At 23.3% G+C, this 25,470-nt stretch overlaps 1 protein-coding gene across 4 annotated transcripts in view; it reads right to left on the reverse strand.

The window, feature by feature from the left end:
• The window catches only part of LOC113551591 (SCY1-like protein 2), a 154,698-nt gene that overhangs the window by 51,812 nt on the left and 77,416 nt on the right, over positions 1-25,470 (reverse strand). For all 4 annotated transcript variants that reach the window (XM_026953916.1, XM_026953919.1, XM_026953918.1 and 1 more), the window contains exon 4: positions 19,300-19,414. In XM_026953916.1, the coding sequence (XP_026809717.1) occupies positions 19,300-19,414 (115 nt within the window). The remainder of the gene's footprint in view (positions 1-19,299; positions 19,415-25,470) is intronic.

The raw sequence follows: 25,470 nt of genomic DNA on the forward strand, positions 1-25,470 counted from the left end.
TAAATGGCTTAGGTGCAACCAATATCCAACTAAATAATATTTATTTATTTTTTTATTATTATTATTATACGGTTATATATAAACAACAGGAAATGTATTCAATAATAAAACGCATTAAACGCCAAGCTGTCTTTTGGGATTTTAGTGTTGCTCAACAATTCATTGCTTCCTAAAACAATAATAATTTTAAATAGTACGAAAAAACGCACTCTCCTAGCATGCCATGTTTCTGCTTTCTAAACGTAATTTATGAGCCTGAAGTAAAATATAATCAATATTATTAATATTTTACGGCCTAACTACAAACATTATAAACATATAATTCACATTATATAAGTTCAAATTGCAATAATTAAAATGGCGTATACGTACAATAGAATTACTTGTTTAATACTTATAGCTAAAAATATATTTAATAAATAACTATATAATATGATGACATTATTATTTTCACTCAATGTGCTATAAAATTAAAAAAGAATATATTTAATCGATTATTAATGTTGACATATTATAATATAAACTATGTCAATGGCAGAATTTTAGGATTGAAGGAAAATATTTTTGTACCAACAATATTATAAGCAATCATAAAAATCCAAATTGTGTACATACATTGAAAGATATATAACTTGTATGAAAATATTATCTATTTACATAGCACGGAATTTAAAATAATAGGTACTGACAAAAAAAAAAAAAAACTTTAATACATTATTTGATAAAAATAATATTAATTTATTAGACCTATTTAATCGTGAAAATGTTATGAATATTGTTTTTACAACTAAAAAAAAAAAAAAAAAAAAATGTTTGTAATTTTATCGAACATAAAACGATGTATATTTTAATGTTAAACTGAATGTAACAAAAAAGTTTCATTGAAGGAGTTTGATATTATAAAGAAATTAAATAAAAAAATGAAAATATATTTTCATTATAATTTTTTTACGAGTGGTGTTACATTAGTACCATTATTGGTGGTTGAATTAATAAATAAAATGAAAAATATATATATTTCATACCTTTGAAACATCAAATTCATACTAATTATCTAAGTTATTTCGTGCGTGCAACATTTTTTTTTTTTTAATTATAAAGTGTTGTCATCCCTCCGAAGAAAAGTTATTAACCGTATCGTAAATTGTACTGTGAAATTTAAAAAAATATTTTACCGACTCGAGTGACTCGACTGTCTAATAAAAAATAAAACTAAAAAAAAAAGTTATGTTAAGTTAAACAGACTTTTATTCTTTATATGCAAGTAATTTAAATATAAAATATAATACACGGTATTCTTGAATTATTTTTTTTATATACAATTTGAACCATTAATACTATGACTTATGAGTCTTCAATTTTAATAGCAATAATATTATTTAATTGTTAATCTTGTTTTAATTTACCGTTAGCAATTACATATGAAATGGAAAACCATATATTATATTTAATATAAATTGAAAATAGCAAATTCGATATACCCACTTAGAAGTATCTGTATTAAATTAAACGGGTGAAAATCACAAAACGGCTAAAATTGAATATAATATGTGCAGTTAAGGATTTAACTCGTTTTAGTCGTTATTCGTTATTATCTCAATGCTTTTAAGAACAGCTGTTGCTGAAGTTTACATATTGAGAAAACTTAAACTGTTATAACGTGCGCATTACGGATTGGGATAATATTAGAATTGTATATAAATTAGACTGTATTAATGCGCTAAATTTAAAATATTATTTTTACCAAAGAAATTAAATTAAATTATTTCCCTTATACTATTTATAAATATAGTCCATAATGGAAATTATACACCATTTTGACAAGGACTAATGTAATACAGACTTTTACTATAATATGGTATTAGTTACTAATATTTTTTATCAACAAATCATGTTTAAAGACATTTTAATTATTTCGGAATAAAATATTATGTGTGATATAGGCGAGTCACAGAAAATAGTATTATAATTGGTACAATATACGCAGTAAATGTTAATAAAATTACATTAAAAATTCACAATAACTTAAAAAATATTAAGACACTAGGTATAGGAAATATGAACTAATAATAATGTTTATCTACGTTAAAACCAGAATAAAAGTTGAATTATATATCATATAATATATTGTAATAAAACGAATATCAAAAAAAATTTACATTGTTAAATCATTGTGAGAGGCAAGCAGTTCAGTTTTTAATCCAAAACCTATTTGTATGGAAGTAAAAATCACGCTTTCACGATTAGATTGCTTATGCTTATATCCCATGTATATAGCCGTATACTATTATTTCAGGTAACCCTAATAACGGTTAAATAGACCTCAGAATTAACACTGAGGATTTATTCCAGTGACGTTTCTTCACACAAAATACTCTTGTCCTTGGACCAAGGTATCAACCACCATTACATCACGACGGCTTAAAATCCTACATATACACAGTACCTCAAATGATAATAGTTATGCATTCGTGCGTATTAAAACTTAACCACATCGCCATCTACTTAATAATTCAAATGGTGGTCAGAACACTAAACAAACCATGTTAGTAAAGACGGTAAAGTTGTTTAATGTAAGTGAAACCGGTGAAGCAATAACGTAGGTAGGTTAGTAAAATAATAAGAAAAGACATTAGATTAGATGCATTGTATTGAATACTTATTTAAAAATTACTTGATTAAAGTTAAAAAAAAGAAATAAAAAGCTTTAGTTAATTTAAGTGAGATGGTATTATAGGATAGATTTCCAAAATACTAACAGAAGCAACATTTCGTATTTTATAATCAATACATCAATATTTATATAAGCTGCAGCAATCAAAAAATACATGATTCATACTAATATTATAAAAATGTGAAATTTTATTTACATTGAGAGTAATCGCTGTAATTATATTTATTACTGAACTAATTCTAAAAATTCTTTTACTAATAAAAATCTGAACAACTCTATAATATACAATATAGGTAGATACACTATATTGTATTAAATAATAAGATCTGAATAAATTCCTTTAAATGTGAAAAAATATTTTACTTTTTTTGTTTTGTTTTTTTATTATTTATTTAATCCTTTCGTCATAATATTATATTGATATTTCTGTTTACAATATAATATACATATATATTAAATCAATAAACTTGAAAGCAAACAAAATAATAACCGTGAAATATAATGAATAGTTTAAATGAAATATGAAAATATACAAAATTATACAAATTTAAGTTAATGAAGGAAATCTTAAGGGTAGTGGGGATTAAAAGTTTTTCATGTCAAAAATAATTTTATATTGGAAAAATAATTTTATTAGTTTAATGTTGAATAAAATCTTATGGGTTGATCCTCGATCCAAATGTCTAAGAAGTGGGTGTCGTTATTACGTATGAACCATCTGGTCTTTTAACAATTTTTTAAGAAGTTTATTCAGTATTATCAGTGGATTTTTAATTTTTATGGTGGTCCACACTGGATATGCGTAATATATGTTAAGAGTGGTTTTATTATTGATTTAAATATAGTATAACAAAGTATATCAGTACTAGTAGTAATGAATAATGTATAGTGTTGAACTATAATTTATTAGCGGGTGTAATATTTTTATATTTTTATTCGTGTATAGATCTAGTTTATTTGTATTTTTATGTGTATTTTCTAAGTTATCTTTTATCAGGGAAGGCTATTATTATAGTTAAAGTATTTGAATGGTACTGTGTAAAATAAACTATAATATATTTTTACTAATATTTCATCATAATATAGTATAAATAGTATCATTATTTATTGTATATATACTACATGTTTTCAATAATTATTTTTATAAATAAATTTTTAAGTATGTGTATTAAATACTTTCTCAAAGTATCTGTATTTAAAAACAAGTACTAATTTTCAAATACTTTTTATTTTTAGCTTATTTTTTTCTATTTTAAATTTAATCACGTTAAAAAAAGATACTCAAAATATTATGTAATAATAAATATTTTTTATGTGACTATACCCAATCGAGAATTCAAATATCACGAGAAAGAAAACTAACGAGCAATTAACTAGTTATACTTATTTATTATATTCCTTATTACAATATTTAAAACAATATTTTTACAAGATAGGACTATGATGTGATACGTTCACAATTGATTTTCACAGTCACTACGGTCTTCGATGTATAATCAACAATCATAAAAATTCAAATGATAAAACTACACAGGGTCTTCAATAAGTATAAATTAGTTATTTATTCGTAATAATAATAATAATAATAATAAAAAATATCATCACTATCATGTATAATATTAAAATATATTCTTTTTTTTAAAATAAATAAATAAATAACTCATAATATTTGATTGTTTTAATCAAGCATTTTAGTCATTATTTTCTTTTAAGATTTTTTTTTAATAATTTAATGATGTAACTTCTAGTTTTGTTTACTTAACAAATATAATATTTGTATTTTTAATAATATAAGAATAATTTGAATAAATGCTAAGAATCAAAATGTGTAGTACTGGTTAGGTTAATATTATGTTAAAATATGTTAATATGTAAAACAGATCCATGATTTATTTTTCAAGTAAAATCAGAAATTCTTTTTATGTTAGACCTATTTACTTTTGTCTTATATTTGTACATAATATGAAAAGTCGTAAATCTGTGGAAATTAAATTAAAATTCACTACATATACATAAGTATTTACATCAATAATTGGTTTACATGGTATATTATCTGTTACCTAATTTAATATTAATATATATTAATATTATTTGATGTTTATTTATTTATTTGTTACATTTATAGAAAAATACAATTTTTCATAGAAGTATGTAAATATTTTAGTTTTAATAATTTAATTTATTAAATTTTAATACGAATTTATGTAATCTGAACTGGTGCAATCGGGTTTGCTGTAAATCTACGAGTCGAGTAAGTAACAAAGAAAATTTACGATTATTTTTTGGCATGTTTTGTTTACTTAAACTGATCGGCCAACAGATTGGATAATTATTACATATTAATTAACTATATTAAAACATGAACTAATTTTAAAAATATACAAACAAATCTTTTTCTGTTACATAATTTAAAATGTATAAATACCAATAAATGTAGGTACATTCGTTGAATTTTCTAATAATATATGATCGTTTGTGTAAAAAAAAAAAAAATAAAATATATATTGTGCATGAAAGTTGTAATGAAAAATAATAATTAAACTCTATGATAACGAATAAAACTAATTACGATTATAATTTTATTTAATATAATTTGTATTAGTTAAATTTATTAAACTACTTTAAATAAACATATTAAGTTGCATAGGTATTAACAGATTTAATGATAATAATTATTATATGTATTTACTTAAATTATGTAAGTATAAATACATAATAATAATTGGATTTTCCAACAATATTAAGTGTTTATTATAATATGTGTAATTTTTGTTTTTGTCTGTCATCACTTTTGAGGTAGTAAAAGTATATTGGTTTTTTACCTTGGGGAGTAATTTCTTGTAGACATCAAGTTTGTTAATTTAATATGATTCGGTGGCTAAAAATCTTAAAAACGTATTAACGTATTACAAGGTTTTTCATAAGTTGTTATTATAATAATTTTAAAATGTTAACGATATTATAGAGACGATTTATATTTATGAGCATTTAAGCTCACATTTTAATGAAATTCGTCAAAGTTGTGAAATTTGCAAAAAATTGTATAATTAAAAATGTTTAAAATATTTAATTTTCATACCGAAAGATTGAAAATTTAATAAAATATTACCTTTAAGTAGTTCATACTGTAAAATTAAAATGTATATATACATATATATTAATAGATATTTAATCGATGAGTAATGATTTTAATTTTTTTTTTGTAATTTTAAAATATTATTTATGAACACTTAATACTTTTAACATATACTATTAAATTGTATATAACATATAATATCTTATACACATAATGACATCAAGTGTAATATTTTTGGCAAAAATTAATTCGACCCATTGTATTATTAATAGCCAATAAGTAGTTAAACAATTAATTACTTTAATAACGATATAAATATATCATAAAATACCTATACTTTAGGCTAAAACACCGTGCTCAGAATTCTTTTTTATATACAAAGATTTATTATTGAATTTAAATGTTATATTAGCGTTTCAGTGTCTTACTCCTTAATGATAAGACTATTCACTTGACATATTAGATACTGTACAGCAGAACAGTCACATACTCTACTCTTTCTTTAGTAACACTAAAATTAACAGTAACTATTATATATATATAACTAAAGTACCTTTAAGTATATACTTACAAAAAAAAATATATGTTATTGTAGACTTGCAAAAAAACATAATATATACAGGAAACAATGTGTTTACGTTTTGAGCAGAAAAAAGTTGAATTCACGAAAAACCACTAGGATTTCTCAACATACATACACGATATAGCAAAACCCTCCATCGTAGGTAGTTACATTTTTTCAAAACAATTACGTGGTTTTCATAACGACGGGTGGAACAAAAGAAGCAGTTCACACGCGTTATTTGAAAAAAATATGTTTCTAGTACAATGTAACACTGTACATCAAACGAATCGTATAATACAAACAACATTGTACAAAATAATAATGGCAATAAATAATAATGTAGTGGAGGGGTACACTCGTAGTTTATTTATAAGTAATATCTAATAACAGATGCATCATCGATGTTATGAATATATATTATAATATATTATTAAGCTTGCAACAAGTTTTAAAGACATAATAATTTATTCGACTGATTATGTTTTGGCTATGCCGTTCAAACTTTGTGTTGTTGAATTGACGATTCGTAGTACAAATCGATTTTTGTCGCTACGTTAAGCAACAAAATTACAAGAATATTATATAGACATTAAACAGCTTAGCATTACTCATAAAATAATATGAGTACGTATTTATATAATATGTTTTAATATTTAGCTGATTTAAGAATTTAATAATTCAGCATTATTACAATATCATACAAATATAATATCAACCAAATAACAAATAACAATGTATTACGATTAATTTATATTTCATAATGAACAGGCGTTGGCTCATCAGTCGATAAGTATAAAATATTAAGTATGATATTAAATTATATTATTTAACTCGAATAAATCGGCTATTATTCAAGCTATAATTTCCAATTCCCTTGTTGCCAATAACTATTCAAGAACAAAATATAAAATTTGTTTTTATATTAGTAACATATTTAATTCCACTTAATATTTGTAAAATATTGTTCAAGACCACCATCTTATGGATGATATTAAATAAATTATAAAATAAACAAAAAGTTCAAAAAATAAGTACCATCGATAAAACAATCTTAAAAAACAAAAAGGGTGAGCAAGTGGTTATCGCTGTGCTGTATAATACGAGATGGAGGAGAGTAAGTCACTAAAATGGATGTGTTAAATTTGAATGTAATGAAAAGTATCACATTGTATACGAAAAACGATTTTGAACGGAGATGATTTGTCAGTCTAGGATAATTAGTAGGATATATTATATTATTACCTATATTTAAATTGTAATATGTTGTTATTCGTAAAAATTAAATTTCAGACACTCGTATTTTTTTTTTTATATTGACGCTAAATTTTTTTTTACAGTTACTTGAAGGAAAATTTATAATAACCTTGTATTAGGTTTTTTAACCTAAAATATAAATCATAAAAAATTTACGAATTTTCAATTTCAAAATTCCTTGGACACAAAAATAAAAAAACACACATCATTGTAAAATCAATACACTCATCACTCCGTTCAGAATCTAAAATAATATAATAATGCTGTTATTTTTTCCCCAAAAAAAGATAAGAATCTATAGTTACACATTCAGATATTAGTGTCTTTATAATATGGCTGTAATATAACAGAAAGATAATACCTTTCTTTCCATACTTACCATGAATGGAACCTTTTAATATGTGCATATTATGATTAAACAATGTTATCACTTATAGCTTAACATTGATAAAAACTATTTTTCTGGAGAAATTGTATATGATGAAGTGACAGCCGACAAGCGTTTAAAAGTAAAATCGAATAATATAAATTTTATTTAGACAGCCCTAAACTAACGCAAAGGGATTTCACACTGTATCGTGTGCTGTTTTCAGCGTATACTGAATACGTTGACAATGTCAATATGCTTGAACATTTTACTTACACTTTTTGAATATATTTCGATACATTAACTATACAATGGTGAGAAGTCCATTTTACAGAATACCTTATTTCACATTCTTCCATTAAATTCGATTTTATCAATTGAATAAAATAAAACTTAATTTGTTATACAAGTATATAGTCGTAGGTGTGTATAATGTTTATACCGTCTTCCTACAAAATAAATTATTAATAGTTGTAAATTGTGCATGATAATACGTATTATATTGTAGTATACTAATTAATAATATATTTTTACAATATGATATAAACGGTCCAATTAGGTGTATTAATTTTATTTCATCATATTTTGGCGAAATCGTTAATACAGTAACTTTTTTTTATTATTTTAATGCCACAGTGATATATTCAATTGAATTTTGTAGAGTGTGTGCATTTTTATGAAAATCGCTAACTTGCTCTCCTTCAAATTAATTTTACTACGCAGTGATCGAAAATGCTCATAAACAATAAGTTATTAAATAATTATATAATTTTACTGGTTTAATGTTTAAGATATTTTAATAAAGATAATATTAATAGTTCTATCAGTATTAAACTATTATATGATAATGTTTCATGTAGCAATTTTTGTACGATATTATCTGAGTATATTTTTATCAACATATTATTTGTAATGGCTTTAATAAATAAATATATATATATTTTTAAATTAAGATGGTAAATATTATTTATTACTAACCTGTGGGAAACGTTCAATGAATATACTTTATTCCCAATAAGGGTTCTTACGAATTTAAACAGAGATAAAATAATATATATTTGTATAGAATAGGTAAGTAGTTAGTATACATTCTACGTTCTCTCATTACCTATCCGTTGATGGAGGATGATGGTTGAAGTATTAATAGAAAAGTAGAAACGTACTAAATATTCCCGATTTAAACATTAAACATTCGTTAAATAATAATTAGGTATTCAGTAAATGCAATGACCTCAAAATCAATAACTTCGTATATTTCAATGTAATATATATATCTATATATTTTACACATCAATATATAAATACAATTGAAAGGCCTATTTGTGGTTTATCCGTAGTATTATTCAAATTGACTAAAGCAATTTTGATAAGATTTTCACGAAGAGATTAAGAACATTGAAAAGAGTGACATAGAATACTTTTTATGCTAAAATAAAACTCATAAACATAAGTTTACAAATTAATTTTGTTCTTAAAATATGAAAGTTCTATTTATACAAAAAAAAAAAAAATAGATGATATTATTGTTATTAGATCAATCAAAAATGTAGTTTTTTGATTCCAGTTAATATTTGTAGAACTATTTGGATAGAGTGTTTGAGAGTCTTTAAAGAATTGTATACAATATAAACTAAAAAATAAGCATATAAGTTGTAATTTAAATAAAATCGGCACTTTATTAATATTTATTATTTTATTTATTATATATTATAATTTATAAACAAACACTGATTATAAAATACATTTTTTTTTTTTAATTATTTTTAATAATTAGTAAATATTATATACGTGACTACTTACTTCATATTGCGTTCTAGATTTTTAAAATAAAGTTTGTATACCTAGAAAGTAATATGTCTTTTTGATATTTGTATTATTCAGATATTTTATTATTTTGTATACTCGCATTTGGTTATTTATTATACATATATACCTTATAATATATTTTATTTTTTGTTTTACAACTTTTTTTAATTAATATTGAATTATTACACAAATCGAATATAATGAACACACAAATGTACCTAATAATAGATAAAAAAAATATGTTAAAACTATTAATGACTATTACTACTAAATTAATTTGTTTTAAAACGTAATACCTATCAAACAATTACAATACAAGAAATTAAATTAATGTCTGAAGAAACTGTATTGTCACGTGCACTTTTTTCACCATTCATAATAATATCTTTGTTTACAAATTTTAAAAATGGTAATAATTATTATTTTGATATAGCATAGAGCAAAAATATTAATGAAATACGTGATATTTAATAAAAATAAACAATAAAAATAACTTATAGAGTAAATAAAGTGAAAAAAATATATACATTTCTCACTTCATTCTGATGTAAACATTTATAATTATACGCTTGGAAAATATTATATTTAAAAACATTTAATATTAATTGCAAGAAAAAAACTGTAAGTATTTAAAAAAAAAAATGTCGCTTAGTACACCTGGCACTCCTAAAAATATAGGACATTATTTGAGTATCAAAAAAATATGGAAACTCAAATGAAATGGGTCAAGTGAAAATAGCGAGTTCTATTCACTTATATAATTCAAACCAATTAATATTATTAAAACGCATAAGATTTTAATAGCTACTTATTGTTTGATTTCAAATTCCTTTAAGAACTCTATCCTTTTAAAACTTAAAACTATCTACTCGTGTCATTCGAATAGCTTTGTCGATCCATTTATAGTTTAACAAAAATGATAGAATATTTAATTTATTATAACTTTGTAAAAATTCTAGGATTTTGAATGGTTTAGTTGATATGAGTCAAATCTTTACATCATTGCTTATACTCGTGAAGAGTTTTACTATAGTATTGTTGTTAGGTACTGTAACGAATTCACTAAACAAATGGAATGTATTAAAAAATATTACTTTTGAAACTTTTTGGATTGGGCAGCGAAAAACCAAGTAGTAAGCTTTTATGTATCATATCAAGTAAGTGTAATGTAATTTATTTTAAGTAAACATTTTTTTTATACTTTAAAATAAGTGAAAATAATTGTATACAAATTGACTATGTATTTTAAAAAAAACTTGTTATAGTTGTATCACATAACATGGGAAGAAAAATGAATTTTATTTTAAATTTAGAAACTTACGATATAACCATGTTAATGTCTTTTATAAGTTTTATTTTATAAGACGAAAAATAAGAATTTATTTTACCTATTAATTTTATGCTGAAATTGTAAATATATTACATCACATTTTTATTTTTTTTTTTTTGTCAACCTAGCGGAAAAGTACGCGGAGTGGAAGAAATAAAGAAATCCTTTTGCGATCAAAAACGAAAATTATGATAAAGTAAAAGATCTAAAAATGAACGTTGTAAATCTGTGATACTAAATAATGATGATAAGAATATAATTTGCGTATATTATTGTCGTTGATACTCTATGGGAAATAATAGTAACCAATTGTGGCACATGACGCAAAAAAATCTTACTAATGTACTTGATATTGATAACTTAAAAACATTGTCATGTTAAAAATTCAGCTAACTGATTTAAATAAACAATAAAAATATATAAATACATTGTATGCATTAGCACATTTCAAAGACAGAATGGTGAGACACGGTGACGCTTCAAACCACTTGTAAATAAATTCATGCATTATTAAAATACTTATGCAATTTTTTTTTGCACTCGCCGTGAACAACCTATTAGAGTTCAAAGAAGTCAGCGTATAAAACCCGTACAATATTGCGAAATGATGAAGAATATTTTGTTTTATGGAAAAATGCCTTATTACAATATTTAAATTGGCGTTATCAAAATTTATATTGAATGTTAGATTTTTTTCATTACAATTTATTTATCAAATTACCTATGCCGTGTCCTCATTACTGTTTTGTGAGTACTTAATAATTAAAACGCGTGGGAAGTTTGTTTGTGACAAATTGATTAAGTTTTTAAAAATGTGTTTTGGGCTTTACACTTAAAGCCATTTTAACGAATAACGAGTACCTAATGATGATCTGTACAATTGTTGCATTATGTGAGTTATCACTGTTCATCCAGTAATTATTAATATAAATAAGCTCAATACATTTTACCAAGAATACCTAGTCCGTGAACAACAAGTTCCCCGTTAAATAATAAAAATGAGATCGATTTTCGTCGTTAATGAGATAAAAAGATATATCCATGATATGGCATATATTTCTATAGCGGCAGATTTTACTGGTTTGGCTCGATGGGCAGAAAATGAATGGTACGTACACAAAATTTGATGTTTTCATTTTTCAATGACAATCCACTGCACAATAATAAAAGCATATAATAATATTATATACACATATAATACATTAGGCATCGACGACGTGATTATTAACAGATACAATCATACAATTATTTCCATTTTTAGTTCTAATCATATTAACTGATGGAGTTCTATTCGTCGATAAAATATTATTAGTATGTTGACTGAGTTTTATATTATATAGTAATATTGTGCAACCAACGTTTTTATCCAAATATTATTTTATGACAAACTGTAATAATATTTTTTGTTATTTCTTATTATAAACTGTATTATACGAATTTGTGATGATATTATTGTCTATTGATATAATATGGTACGAAATACATTTTTCGCATTGATACACTTCCTATCACAATAGTTAATACAATTATGTTTGACTATATAATATTAAATATAAAATTGAATTTTAAATGGTTATAAAAAGCTGATACTTTGAGGCTAAGTTAAAATAAATTATATTTAATATCTGTTGTATATGATATAACTAAATAAATAAGCTTCTTATATAATTTGAAATCTTTATTTGGGCCATTTTAGTTATAACTTAGTTGCTAATCCTAGAAATATATGAATTTATAACTACGCAAATTATTAAATTATTGTTTCATAATTTAACTATGCTCAGTTTATAATGAATTTTATTCAATTATTATGAAATAAGCCACAAATACATTTTTTATTATATTATATTTTTTTTAGTTTATTGTACTTAAATAAAATAATCTGAAATATATTATAAACCCAATAAAATATAAAGTTAATTATATTGTAGATTATTCGAATTATACAATTTGTTCATTATACAACATATGTTTTTTATGTATAAATGCGCTATTTTCTCTAAGCCAATGTTTTACAAAAATAGAAAATAGGTCTAAACTTATTAGATAAAGTTCCAATTCAACTTATTAATATTTAGTTAATAATCTGTAAATATTATATATCATATTTTAATAGTTATAGAATAATTTAAAAAACACGGTTTATTAATAAATCTAACAACTTGTAGTGTATGTAAACCCGATTAAAAATTATAGCTATTTTAATATTTTTATATCTGTTATATTTATTTTAGTAAAACTTAGAATTTTTACTCTATCTTGGAATTGCATAATATCAAGAAAAAATACTTAAAAATAGTATTTTTAGTACATATACTTCACAGATAAGAAAATATTCTCAGTGGTGAGTTAAGCCATTGTTTTAAATTTTTAAAGTGTTTATCTGGATGACTTATAAATTATTTTTATAATAAAAAAATCGCTAACAATTTTATAAAATGTATTCATAGAACTAAAAATAACAAAATAACTTAATACAGTTTTTCTCAAGTTCTAAGAAAAGTAAGGAACTAAGTATAAACATATTAATTGTATTTTTTTGTACATGAAGCTTTTCATATAGATTATATTATATAAAAATATTGTTAGTTTTTTTTTTTTTTACTGAAATTAAGTAGGAAAGTGTTTTATTAGTTTTTTCAATAAATATTATTAGTATTTGTCTAAATAAAATAAAAACAAAAACATTATTTTTAATCTTTTAAACTCAAATTTAAAACATACACGTTTTCACGTTTTTCAATCGTTAGAAAAAACAAAAATAAACAAAATAATATTATAAACCACGTGGATATACTTGCTCATTTTTTTTTTTTTTTTATTCTAACGTTTTATAGGAATGGCTTATTCAAATAAATGTGAAATGACTCTAAAACGCATTTAATAGTATAGTTAAATTATATTTTATTGCCTATACTGAACCGTGTGAACCTTGTTAGTTATGATTTATTTATCGTTAAGAAGCTTTTTTTGGAAGAAAACTCGCACGTATATATCTACTCTCACTGTACTGTATAGAATACAAGAATGTCTGCTTTCGGCATAACGCACTTAGCTTACCTATTGAATAACTCCAATTTATCTACACTTTATGTTGCGCGCATACACCGATTTAAGTTTATTGCCAACAGAGCTAACAGTATTGAACAATAATATATAGTGGAGAAAAAAATGAAATGTATTTGATATTCCATAATTATCGTACGTGATTGCAGAGAATTATCGAACACCTCGGCAAAGAACAGAGTGTTAAAAACATTAATGTGGTAATTACGAATTATGATACTATAAATAACTGAATATTAAATGTGTAGATTGTGTACAGTGTGCATGAAAGAGAAAGGACAATTTATTCTCTAAATATTGCATAAATATATTAAGCATATATATATTACGTATAAGCATATAAATGGGTATTTTTAATCATTTAATCGCAGCTGTTGCTGAAAACGTATTTTTAAAAACAATATTATTTTATATTACGACTGAAGTGGTAGGTGATTTATGGCAGTGTCTTTATTATTGCATGACTAGTAGTTGCAATGGCATTTTATCATTTTATCGATTTATAGATGATCCTCCCGAATAACATTTTTTTCACGTATAAGTATGACATACTAATAACAATAATAAAACGTTGAAATCCATCTCGACATAGAGCTATTCGGAACTCAGACATTGACACATGTTTCCCAGTTACGATTTATCTATTACCCCAGTACCCACCTTAAAAAAAAATATCGTCAATATATTTCTCGTAATTCATTACACGCATAATAGAATTTGTACGTTCCAGCATATCGATTTAGAAAAATTAAAAGAACAATTCGTCTGTGCGAATTCCATGTGCTAAACAAAAATTGTTGGTGCTCGACCATGGTATATTAAATTAATCAAACTTTTATACAATACATTGTCATAGTGGTGCCGTTTGTTAAAACTCAAGTCGTTCGAATAGATACGGTGGTTTAATTAAAATTAAAATGTTGTAAAATGCATTTGAAGTCGACTATACTAATGTGTAATATATTATATTGAAGTCCGTTGGCATTGCACTGTGTTTTATTAAACAAAATATCAGTAATTTTTTCTGGAATTATTGATGCATCAGTATACATATAAGTTTTTATCAAAGTTATCTGTTATCAGATCATGATTTCTAAATATTCTTTTGTGTTTTAACTTGTATTTTATATTTTATCAATGCAAACTTATACATTATTTACCCTGTACACATGAAACACACAACGTATATTAGGTATAAATATAATAATATATTTATTGTTACAAACAAGTTGAATACTTTTCTTACTTTATTTCATTCGCCACCATTAAACTAAGTAGATATATTATAATAAATCCACATTATTTGTATCTTGTGTACATCGTACTACATACATATAAATATATATTATAATACCTTATATTAATTAGTTATCTAAAATTTTACCTAGAAAATTTAAATTTTATTAAGTATTTAAAGACCTAATTTTCAATTGTAAATTTAAACGGAACTATTTTATTTCAATAATTTAACAAATATGGCGCAAAAATAAAAATATTATATTATATGATTAAAATGGATATTAATCAATTATCAATAATGTATAATTTATTTATTTTTAGTACAATCTACTAATTTATAAGTTATGGTATTATTTTTGTGGTAGAGAATATGATTGTCATCTAAATTCTTGAAAAGTACATTTAACATTAAAAAGTGAAATTAAATATATTTTTATGACACCTTATAATAAACATTACTAATAATGCATAAGTAGCATGTATTTGTATATTCACAGCACTTGTTAGCAGGGAGATTTTAAATGTTTAAAGAGGAATATTCTACTCAAGCAATTTTTTTTTCCGTATACCATAAAATTATAATAACTCTGAAATTACATCCTTACCTAAATCTTTTTTTCAAAACTATTATGATTTTGTGTTGCACGGAAAACAAATATCGTTGAGGTGGATATTTCTCCTTACAATTTTGAAATGTTCTTGCTAAAAAGTGCTGTGAACATACATTATTGTTATTAAAAATTAGTATTTTTTCGTGTTACACGAGAAAAAAATTGACTTGAGTGGGATATTCCCGCTTGAACTCTTAAAATTTCCCTGATGAAAAGTGCTGTGAACATAAAAATATATACCACTTGCATATACAAGTATTATGTTAATTTTTCTACTATTAATTTATATATTATACAAATATTTTATTATAATTTTATAAATATATTTATAATATTACTAATTATACATGCAGAACACTTGTATCAACTATCAAGTAAAATATTAATATAAGTTTAACTATTTTCTATAAACATTTTGTAATTTGAGTTCTATTTGAGTAGAAATTAAATCGTGTGCCTATGAAGAATAATTAAAATTAACAATAAATTAATTGCGCTTAAATTGTACATAGAATAATCTTGATTTCTCAAAATTAAATTTATAGTTTGTTATTTGTTTAATACTTTTTGGAGAGTTAAAAATTACTTAAGATTCATACAATATTACTCTAGACAGTAATTCATTAAATTGTATAGTTTAAATCTCGTTGATCCTTTTCACATTTGGTTATTTTCTGACACTTAACATACACATATATTGACTTGTTATAAATACATTTATAATACTTATATTATGTTTAGTTTTAAACTATAATATTCTATTTTCGACATAATGCAAGTATAATAATGAATTTTGGTGGATTTTCTGTATATATGTTACTTTAAGTTAGTACCCCGTTGGCCCGTCAACATAATACATGGACCGGTTGAAAGGAACCATGAAACGTTGTAGAATAGCGTGTTTAATGTTATTATGCAACACAATATAATTGTTTGAATGATTGCAAAATTATTTTTTTCTATTTAAATATTACATTAAACTTATAATTTAAACGGATTCCGTAAACTAACGATATTAGTTATGACTATGTGACAATTACAAAGTTCCACCGTCATAATAAATTATACCGAATATTATCGTAAAAAAATTATTAATCATTTAACATTTTTCTATTGGTCAAACTACACAAGACACATTTAAAATTAAATTATTTAAAAAAATGTAATCTTTAATATCGTGAAATTGGCGAGGTAATGTGATGAACAAATAAAAAAAAAAAAAAAAAAAATTAAACGTAGGTATGAGGAAATAATAAAATATTCGCTGTACTCGATGATACTGTGACTATTATATAGTACCTATATAATATTATAATATATATTATTTTATATAGTAGATATTCATATAGTATACTGCGATACTCCCTAATATTATGTTCACCATATTATTATACTTTAACATTGAAGATTTATTTATTTCACTAACATATTATATTATGTTTGTTTTACAATAGTGCAATGTATATTATTATACATTTTCAGTGTCTGGTCACTGGATTTAGCATAGCATTTATAGTGTTTTTTTTAGAAAAGTTAATAACCGAGAACCTTCTGTTCATAAAATAATGTTAATTATTATTTATTGGTTGAAAATAGGGTGAATTAAAAAAAAAATGTAAATGTACCTTTATTATGTTTTTGTTTTATTTGGCTATTTATGTAAGTACTTTTTTGTTTACTGTTTTAGTCCTAAAAACTTCATGAACATTCTACACACCATTTTTGCATTCGACAGTTAGGTATAAGTTTTTTATTTTTTTGTGAATTGTATGTGTCTGTTGATTTTATGATGTGTGCTATGAGTTTTATTTTGTGTATGATATATGATAAGAAGTTGAATAAATTCTTCAATTTTCCCCTTTGAGAGTAGTTTCTGTAAAAAAAATGCTATATAGTTTTTACTTTTAAAATTCTAGAAAGTTATTTTTTAGTTAAAAATTCGTGGTTTATTTTCTTTTTAAATCTAAAAATGTAATGCAATATTCATAATAAGTTTTTCTAGCTAAATAAAAAAAAGATTATGAGAAAGTCACATTAATTTGTTATGAGTGTTTGGATTTTTAAATTTGGACATCATTCTTCCGTAACATAACTATTTTTCTATAACAGATTTTTAATATTTTGTTGTATTTCAAAAATAATTAACTGTAGATATGTAGTAATTTTTATCAAATATATACCTACATGATAATTGTATATATATTATGAGATTTCCAGAATGTTTGACTCTTTTTGAACTATAATATAGGCTTGATCAATTTGAAAAAATGTAAAATAGTGTTTATTGATAAAACATTTTTTTCTGTAAAAGAAGATCGAAAATCGAATGCAGTTCCCATATAAGTAGTTTTTACAGCTGTAAAATAGTATATAAAATATTTCGCAAAATTTATTTTTATAAGCAACTGAAGTAAAAATTTTGTCAAAAATCATTAAAATTGCAAAAATTTTTAAATTGTTTTGTAATTTTTTATAGCCTTTTAATTTTTAATTTAGACGGAATTACATATTTAAGTAACGAATAACTATGTAATTATTTTGCTACTATTCAGAAACAATATTTTTGGTGAATTAGAACTTTTACATAATATACTGTTATATATTATACATACAACAACAGTTTTAAATGCATTGTTTTTGGGCAAAAATTAACTTACCATAATATTAATAGTAAAATAAATTATTTTATAGCAATAACAACATAAATTCATCATAAAATATACTTAGTGATATAAGCGAAACCATTTCGCTTAGAATCATTTTTCGTATTATACGGGCCCCATGGGTCCCTCCCTTAAATACGCCCATGTTCGTATACAATGATATATCATTGAATTCAAATTTAATTGAACACATTCATTACAGTAGCTCACTCAACACTTAATTTACAGCAAAGTGGTACCCACCTCCCATATTTTTTAAACTTGTAATCCCAATACACATTTGAAGAGTTTTGCCAGTATTGGGGATATTGTATTTCCTAATGAGCATTTGTGTTAAACAGTAATGTAAGTGTTTATGTAGTATTTAAACACAGTTAACAACACTAATATGTGAATAGGCGTTCATAGAAATGTATAAACGATTATATTCTAAAATAAACATTTATGCGTTTGTAATTATTTTGATAACTTTAAATGTATAAAACCATGGATTTAAAAATAGAATCTTTTTTAAATTGAAAATTAAATGTTTACTTAATTTAAAAAAAAGTTATCAAATTATTTTTTAAAAAACAATACTATATAACATATTGTAGCTAATAATTCATTGATGTTCTGAAAGAGTAATATATATATATATATACATACCAATGAATTCCAGACCGCTAAGTTTCCAGGTTCCTGTTTTTGTTACTAGTATACTGCTCGGGCAAACATTGTGGTGGTGGACTTGAGGTGATAAGAAATCAAGGGCTTCAGCAATCTGAAATTTATTAAATTAAAATTATATTTTTTTACGGAAAATAATTAAAATTTTGATATCAGTCATTGATTATGTTATAACTACCTTTTGAACGAAATGATTTATTATTTATGGTTTATAAAATACATATTCTGATTGAAGATTTATAAAACCACAAAGTAGATACTATTAAGTTATGAATTTATTTTTAAATTTAACACCTTTTTTGAAAAATCTTTTAGAAAATATCAGAATAAAGCAATAAAATAATTTTTATTTTATGATGTGGTTTTAGTATGAATTGTTTTTGATATTATAATAATATTAAAGTATCAGTTCTATTACTTTCATTAATATATTCAAAACATTAAAAAAATCATTTAGAATTTTGTATATAGTAACTATTCAAAGTTAACAAGCACATTATAAAAACATAACAAACAACGTTTGTGAATAAAATTCTACTTTAAAAAGGTATGTCAGGTCCAAAAATGTATTATTTCTATTTTTAATTGAATTACGTAAAACAATACACGTATAACCATGTGTGTACGTAAGTATAAACTACCTGTTTTTTTTAAATGTATTGTCTTGATAAATTATTTATGTTTACATTTTTTAATTGTATTCATTTTGACTTTAATTATCTAAAACTGTAATTTTTAAAATTTTATTATTTTTTCTTAAATATCTTTCGTTATGACTCATTCAGTTAAGAAAAACTTATTTAAAAGATCAATTCAAGAAAACGAAACTTCCTACTCTTTTGGTAATAATGAAACCTAGGTATGTAACCTAACCTGGTTTATATAAAATATTTACATTCAATATACCTACTGATCTAAATATCATACTAACAACCTACGCCAATGACACTGCTATTCTATCCGTTAAAAACAACCTCATTACTACCTTTAAAAACCTACAAAAACACAGTTTAGTAAAAAAAAAGATACAATAAAATTATTAGATTGTGTTTGAATTTAGATATAGATAAATGTGAAAAGAATACAAAATAATAAATATTATTTAAAAGGGATACCAAGTATAAACTACGAGATCGGAGGAATATTATTAACACTTAATTTATATTATACTACTACTTATTCAGTTACTTATATTTTGTAATACGTCAATTTTTAATTACTAACTTGGGTAACATTTGGTTACATTGAGAAAACATACTAAAATAAATAGTATTAAGCTTATAGTAAATGTTTAAATACAGTTATAAAAGAAAATGTTCATCAACTTTTTATTTGCTAATGTGGCTATATAATACCGATATATCAATTTATTTTGCAATGATCTTTCCTATTCAACAATATAGTTTAGCTTTTAACTATATAGACAAATAGGCTCTGGTAATATAATAATGATAATAATATCCATATTTTAAGTTAATATTTTAATAACTTCAACTTAATAATAAAAATAATTGTTTTCAGAATTTATTCTTTAAGTTTTATTCCTAATTATATTGTCATAAACATGAAAAACATTTTTGTTCTTAGTTTACATATTTACATGAAATTTCTAATAAAAATGAACAAGTTATTTCTGATGGTAAATTAATTATTTTTGTAATGAAACCCATGTACTTTTGGAAGTTTAATATATTTCAATTTCTGTTTGAATATTTTTTATAACACCTATGAGCTTACTAATTTTACTCGTAGATTATATTATTATCATTTCACTAAAATATAAATTATACCGACATTTTATATGAAATTTAGCTATATATATATCACTATTTTTTAATATAATATTCTTAATATAACACACGTTGTTAATAGTTATGGCGATACAAAAAAAAAAAAAATATTATCGAATCAAACAAAAATAAGTTATATAATAGATAGAATATTTATGCAGTAGAAGAATCATTATTTTTACTATAATATTGAATACCAAAAATAAATATAACTTTTAAATACTCAAATAAATATATACTTATAATAATAATGAAGCTTTGCATTCATTTACATAATACACACTACACACTTTATCGGTTACATTATAAGATATTTGGCCAAGGAATTAAGAGGTTATTGTATGTAGAACAAAAAAAAACACAAGTTAAAACACAACAGTTTCTAACTAGTTACAGAAAATTTTTTTATCAGAAATAAAATCTAAAAAAAAAAAATATAGTACGTGATTTAGATTTTTATTAAAACTTGAACATCTTGTTGACCGATATAGGTGTGGAATCGTATTAATCATTATTTCATAACAGGTGATATTATATTTTAGACTCTAAAATTTAGAGCATGATGACAAACTGATATTGCATTCAACATTAATAAATGTTTTATGAATATTTTGATTGCTGACATATCATTTCAATATTAAAATATTCAGTGATTGATACTTTAGTATTAAATAGGATAAAGCATAAAGTATCATATTGAAATTATTTCCTCAAAGTATCCCCTAAAATTGATTTATAATAATCAAAGAAGAAGCTTTAAAAAAATCAATAAATCAGAAACAATTCGAATCTATACAACAGTGCTTCTTATTTATCTTAGAGCATATTCGTGATGCAACAAGGATACGTTGTTAAAAATTTAGAAAATGTTTTGCGTATGTAATAAGTTGAGATTATCAAAGTTATGTTTAGATTCTATACTCCCTTAGGGCTAAAATTGTTGAACTATTAATTTAAATTACAATATCTAGTAAAGCTAGCTTTTGTCGTTTGTCAATATACCTACTTGGTACCTGTAGAATTATATTTAATGAGCATGATATATATATATATATATGTGTGTGTGTGTGTGGGTACGCGAGTAAACACGATCTTATTTACTGTTCTAGTGTATTAATACAAAAAACAATTAATATGTGATTATGGATTTCATTACATTATTTATAAATCTAAGTTATATTACAAGATATATTTTTCTTATAAGTATAGGCACTATTTTATAATCTTAAATCTTCTGAAAACTAAAACTAAAATAAAATAAACAACAAATAAAAACAAATTATAATAATAATAACAAATTTGTGTGTGTATAATTTTCAGATAACTTAAGTTTTTTACAGTGACAGAAAGTATTCGTAGATTTCCTTTTTAAATGTTTGAAAGATAAATTATTTCAATATTGATATTTTTCTATCATATTGACAATATTTAAATATTTCTGTTGAATTTTTTCTCTAATTTTTATTTAATGTATTATTTTTTCTGATGCTTTTCGAATTTTTGTAATAAACAGTCTTAATTACACATTACAATAAAATCAATTTGAGCTTTATTGAGTAATTTTCATCACTCAATAAACAAAATCTTAAAATTTAAGTATCGAAACAAAAAAAAAAATAATAAAACATTATTATTTTCAGTTTTATAATAATCTATAATAATTTGTAGTTGCTACTCCCGATATATACTTCTGATTAATATTTAAGCCCTGTTCAATATAATAGCTAAATGTGCCATACAAATGAACTCCCATACAGATTTCTGTAGAGATTTAACAGTGCTTAAATAACTAGTAAATTTTTGACATAAACATAAAAATAATCATTAACTTTAATACCATTGGAATCAGTGAACAAAATCCAAATGGTTGTATATCCTAAGCCCCTAGAACATACAACAGTGTCGCTGTGGATCATCTCTTGTCAGATCCATTTCCGTCACTTTCTAAGTTCTTAGAAGACTTAAGTCCACCAGTAAATCCTGTGCTTACACTTTTCAGTTTAATTTTCCAATCTAAATTAAACCTCGTTTCTAATTGAATTGTACTCATTCTCTTTCATATTGATTTCATTTGTTCGTAAGCTCAATATGTCATATTTGATATTTTTACTTTTTATCTATATAGTAATTTTTAAGTTATTATACTGCACTTATCTAAGTAAATTCTAATAAAAATAACTTAGTGACGTTCAGCTATAGTGTGTCTATGTTGAAAACATAAGTTATACCTGGTCCGGTTAATAATTCTGGCAGGATGTTATATGCTTATACTCCATCATAACAATGCTATAAGTATGAGCATAAGGTATGAGTATAACTACATTTTGTTTAATTTTGTTTAATTTTCTTGTTATATACCAAATTAAAAAATATTAAAAAATACAATTATTTCACAGCCTAACTACATTTTAAAATTACAAAGTGATGAAGTAGTTGAATATTTTCAATTATTTGGTATAATCATTGTAAAAATACTATAATGTATATATACATATGTATTATATATAAAATTAATAGTGTTATAAATATAATTATACTTTTAGTTTAATTATTTATTAGGTTAATGACAGTAGTATAATGTGAAAAAAAACCATAAAAAGACCGTTAACACCATAAACACAGTAGTCACGATTCATGTTGTTAAAACATGTTTTTTACAAATATAATAAAAGCGATTAATTGTATTTTATTAGATAGGTGATACATTTTTAAATAATTACGACAATGTAGGTATATTTTTTTAGTATGAATTACATAAATAATTGTTTGATAAATATCTAAAATACTAGATATTATTACGCACTTAATTCAATTATATGTTATTTTTTCAATGGGAAGTTATATATTATGTTGATTTTAAATTAATATCCAACGTAAAAACTGTTGTACCATTTTTTTATACTAGAATATAAAGAATATATTTTTTTTTTCAAACACAATTTAAATGGACATTATAGAATAAATATGTATTATAGACTTAAAGATATAAACTTAAGTACTGATAATATTATAAAGATTTAAATTTAAATTAAAAATTGTATTGTTTAATTATTTTTTTATTTTAAGTTTATTTATATGATAAATTTAATCTGTAATAATAACTTGTTATTGTTTTTTTTTACGTTCTAATGCCACTAATGTTGATTTTTAATAATTTATTATTTTATTGATAATATAAAATCAATTCCAAATATTAATTAAACTAATTTTATAACGTCTAAGGAGTAAGGACTATAAGTTATTATTGGACAATTGTATAATCATTTCAGAGGTGCATAAAAAACAACCAATTCAAGAATAACATTAGGCATATATAAAACAAATTACAACTAATACAAATTTGATCAATTACAAGTTGCATGTCAAATAAACATGAAAATTTAAAATTTAAAAACTGCAAATTGACGAAGATAGGTAGTTAACAATGTTATGAAAATGTATTGACCGAATTGTATGGAAGACATAAAAATAAAATTTAGATAATAATCTAAAAGAAAAACGGGTTGAGAATAACATAGATGCAATTTAGAAATAAATCAAAAAAACTATAAGTGATGCTGGAAGTTATTTGGTTAGGAAGAAACCAAAATCATAGTTCTGGTTTGATAAAATATGTGAGGAAGCGATTTAAAGAAGAATACTGGCTTTGCTGAAATTACTAGGAGACATAAATAAAAAAGAAAGTTAGAAAAGATATAGATGCCATTGGAGAGAAGCAAATGATAAATAACGTAACTATAGAAAGAGGAAAAATATAATATTTATAATTTATGACATAGATTTATAGAACTACGGAAGTCATAAGTGATATAATCAAATAACTAGAGAGCATTGGACATGACACGGAAAACTTGAAAGAAGACTACACTAGTGAATAGCAGTTTCTAATGACCGATTAATAACTCAAATGAATAATTAACTAAATAATTATTAGGAAACTATTTAGATATTCTAATGAATTGTGAAAAACAAAAGTTTCATTCCCTTAACTGATATATCGGAGACGATCAGGTAAATTCATAATATGTAAGGCATGCAGAAGTTTAACGGCAGACACAATAGTTAAAACATCATAGGCGACGAGGTTCAGTTAAAGAAAATAGTGGAACGAACAGCGCAATATGTATGCAAATTAATTGGCAAGAAATGAGAAACACGAATAATACCCGAGATCTGTAAAACTGTTTTTTTTTTTTTTAATGTACTGAAAACATTATAACCTAATCTAACCTATATTCCACGAATCGAGATTTACATTGTAATATTTTGTTGCAATAACTTTGGCCAGCGTTCGAGTATCATACTATTATTGATTCCGAACAATTTCAGGAAAAAAACATGTCGGTTCGGCGTGCGCGTT

The sequence above is a fragment of the Rhopalosiphum maidis genome, chromosome 2 (genome assembly GCF_003676215.2).
Source record: "Rhopalosiphum maidis isolate BTI-1 chromosome 2, ASM367621v3, whole genome shotgun sequence".
NCBI lineage: Eukaryota > Metazoa > Arthropoda > Insecta > Hemiptera > Aphididae > Rhopalosiphum > Rhopalosiphum maidis.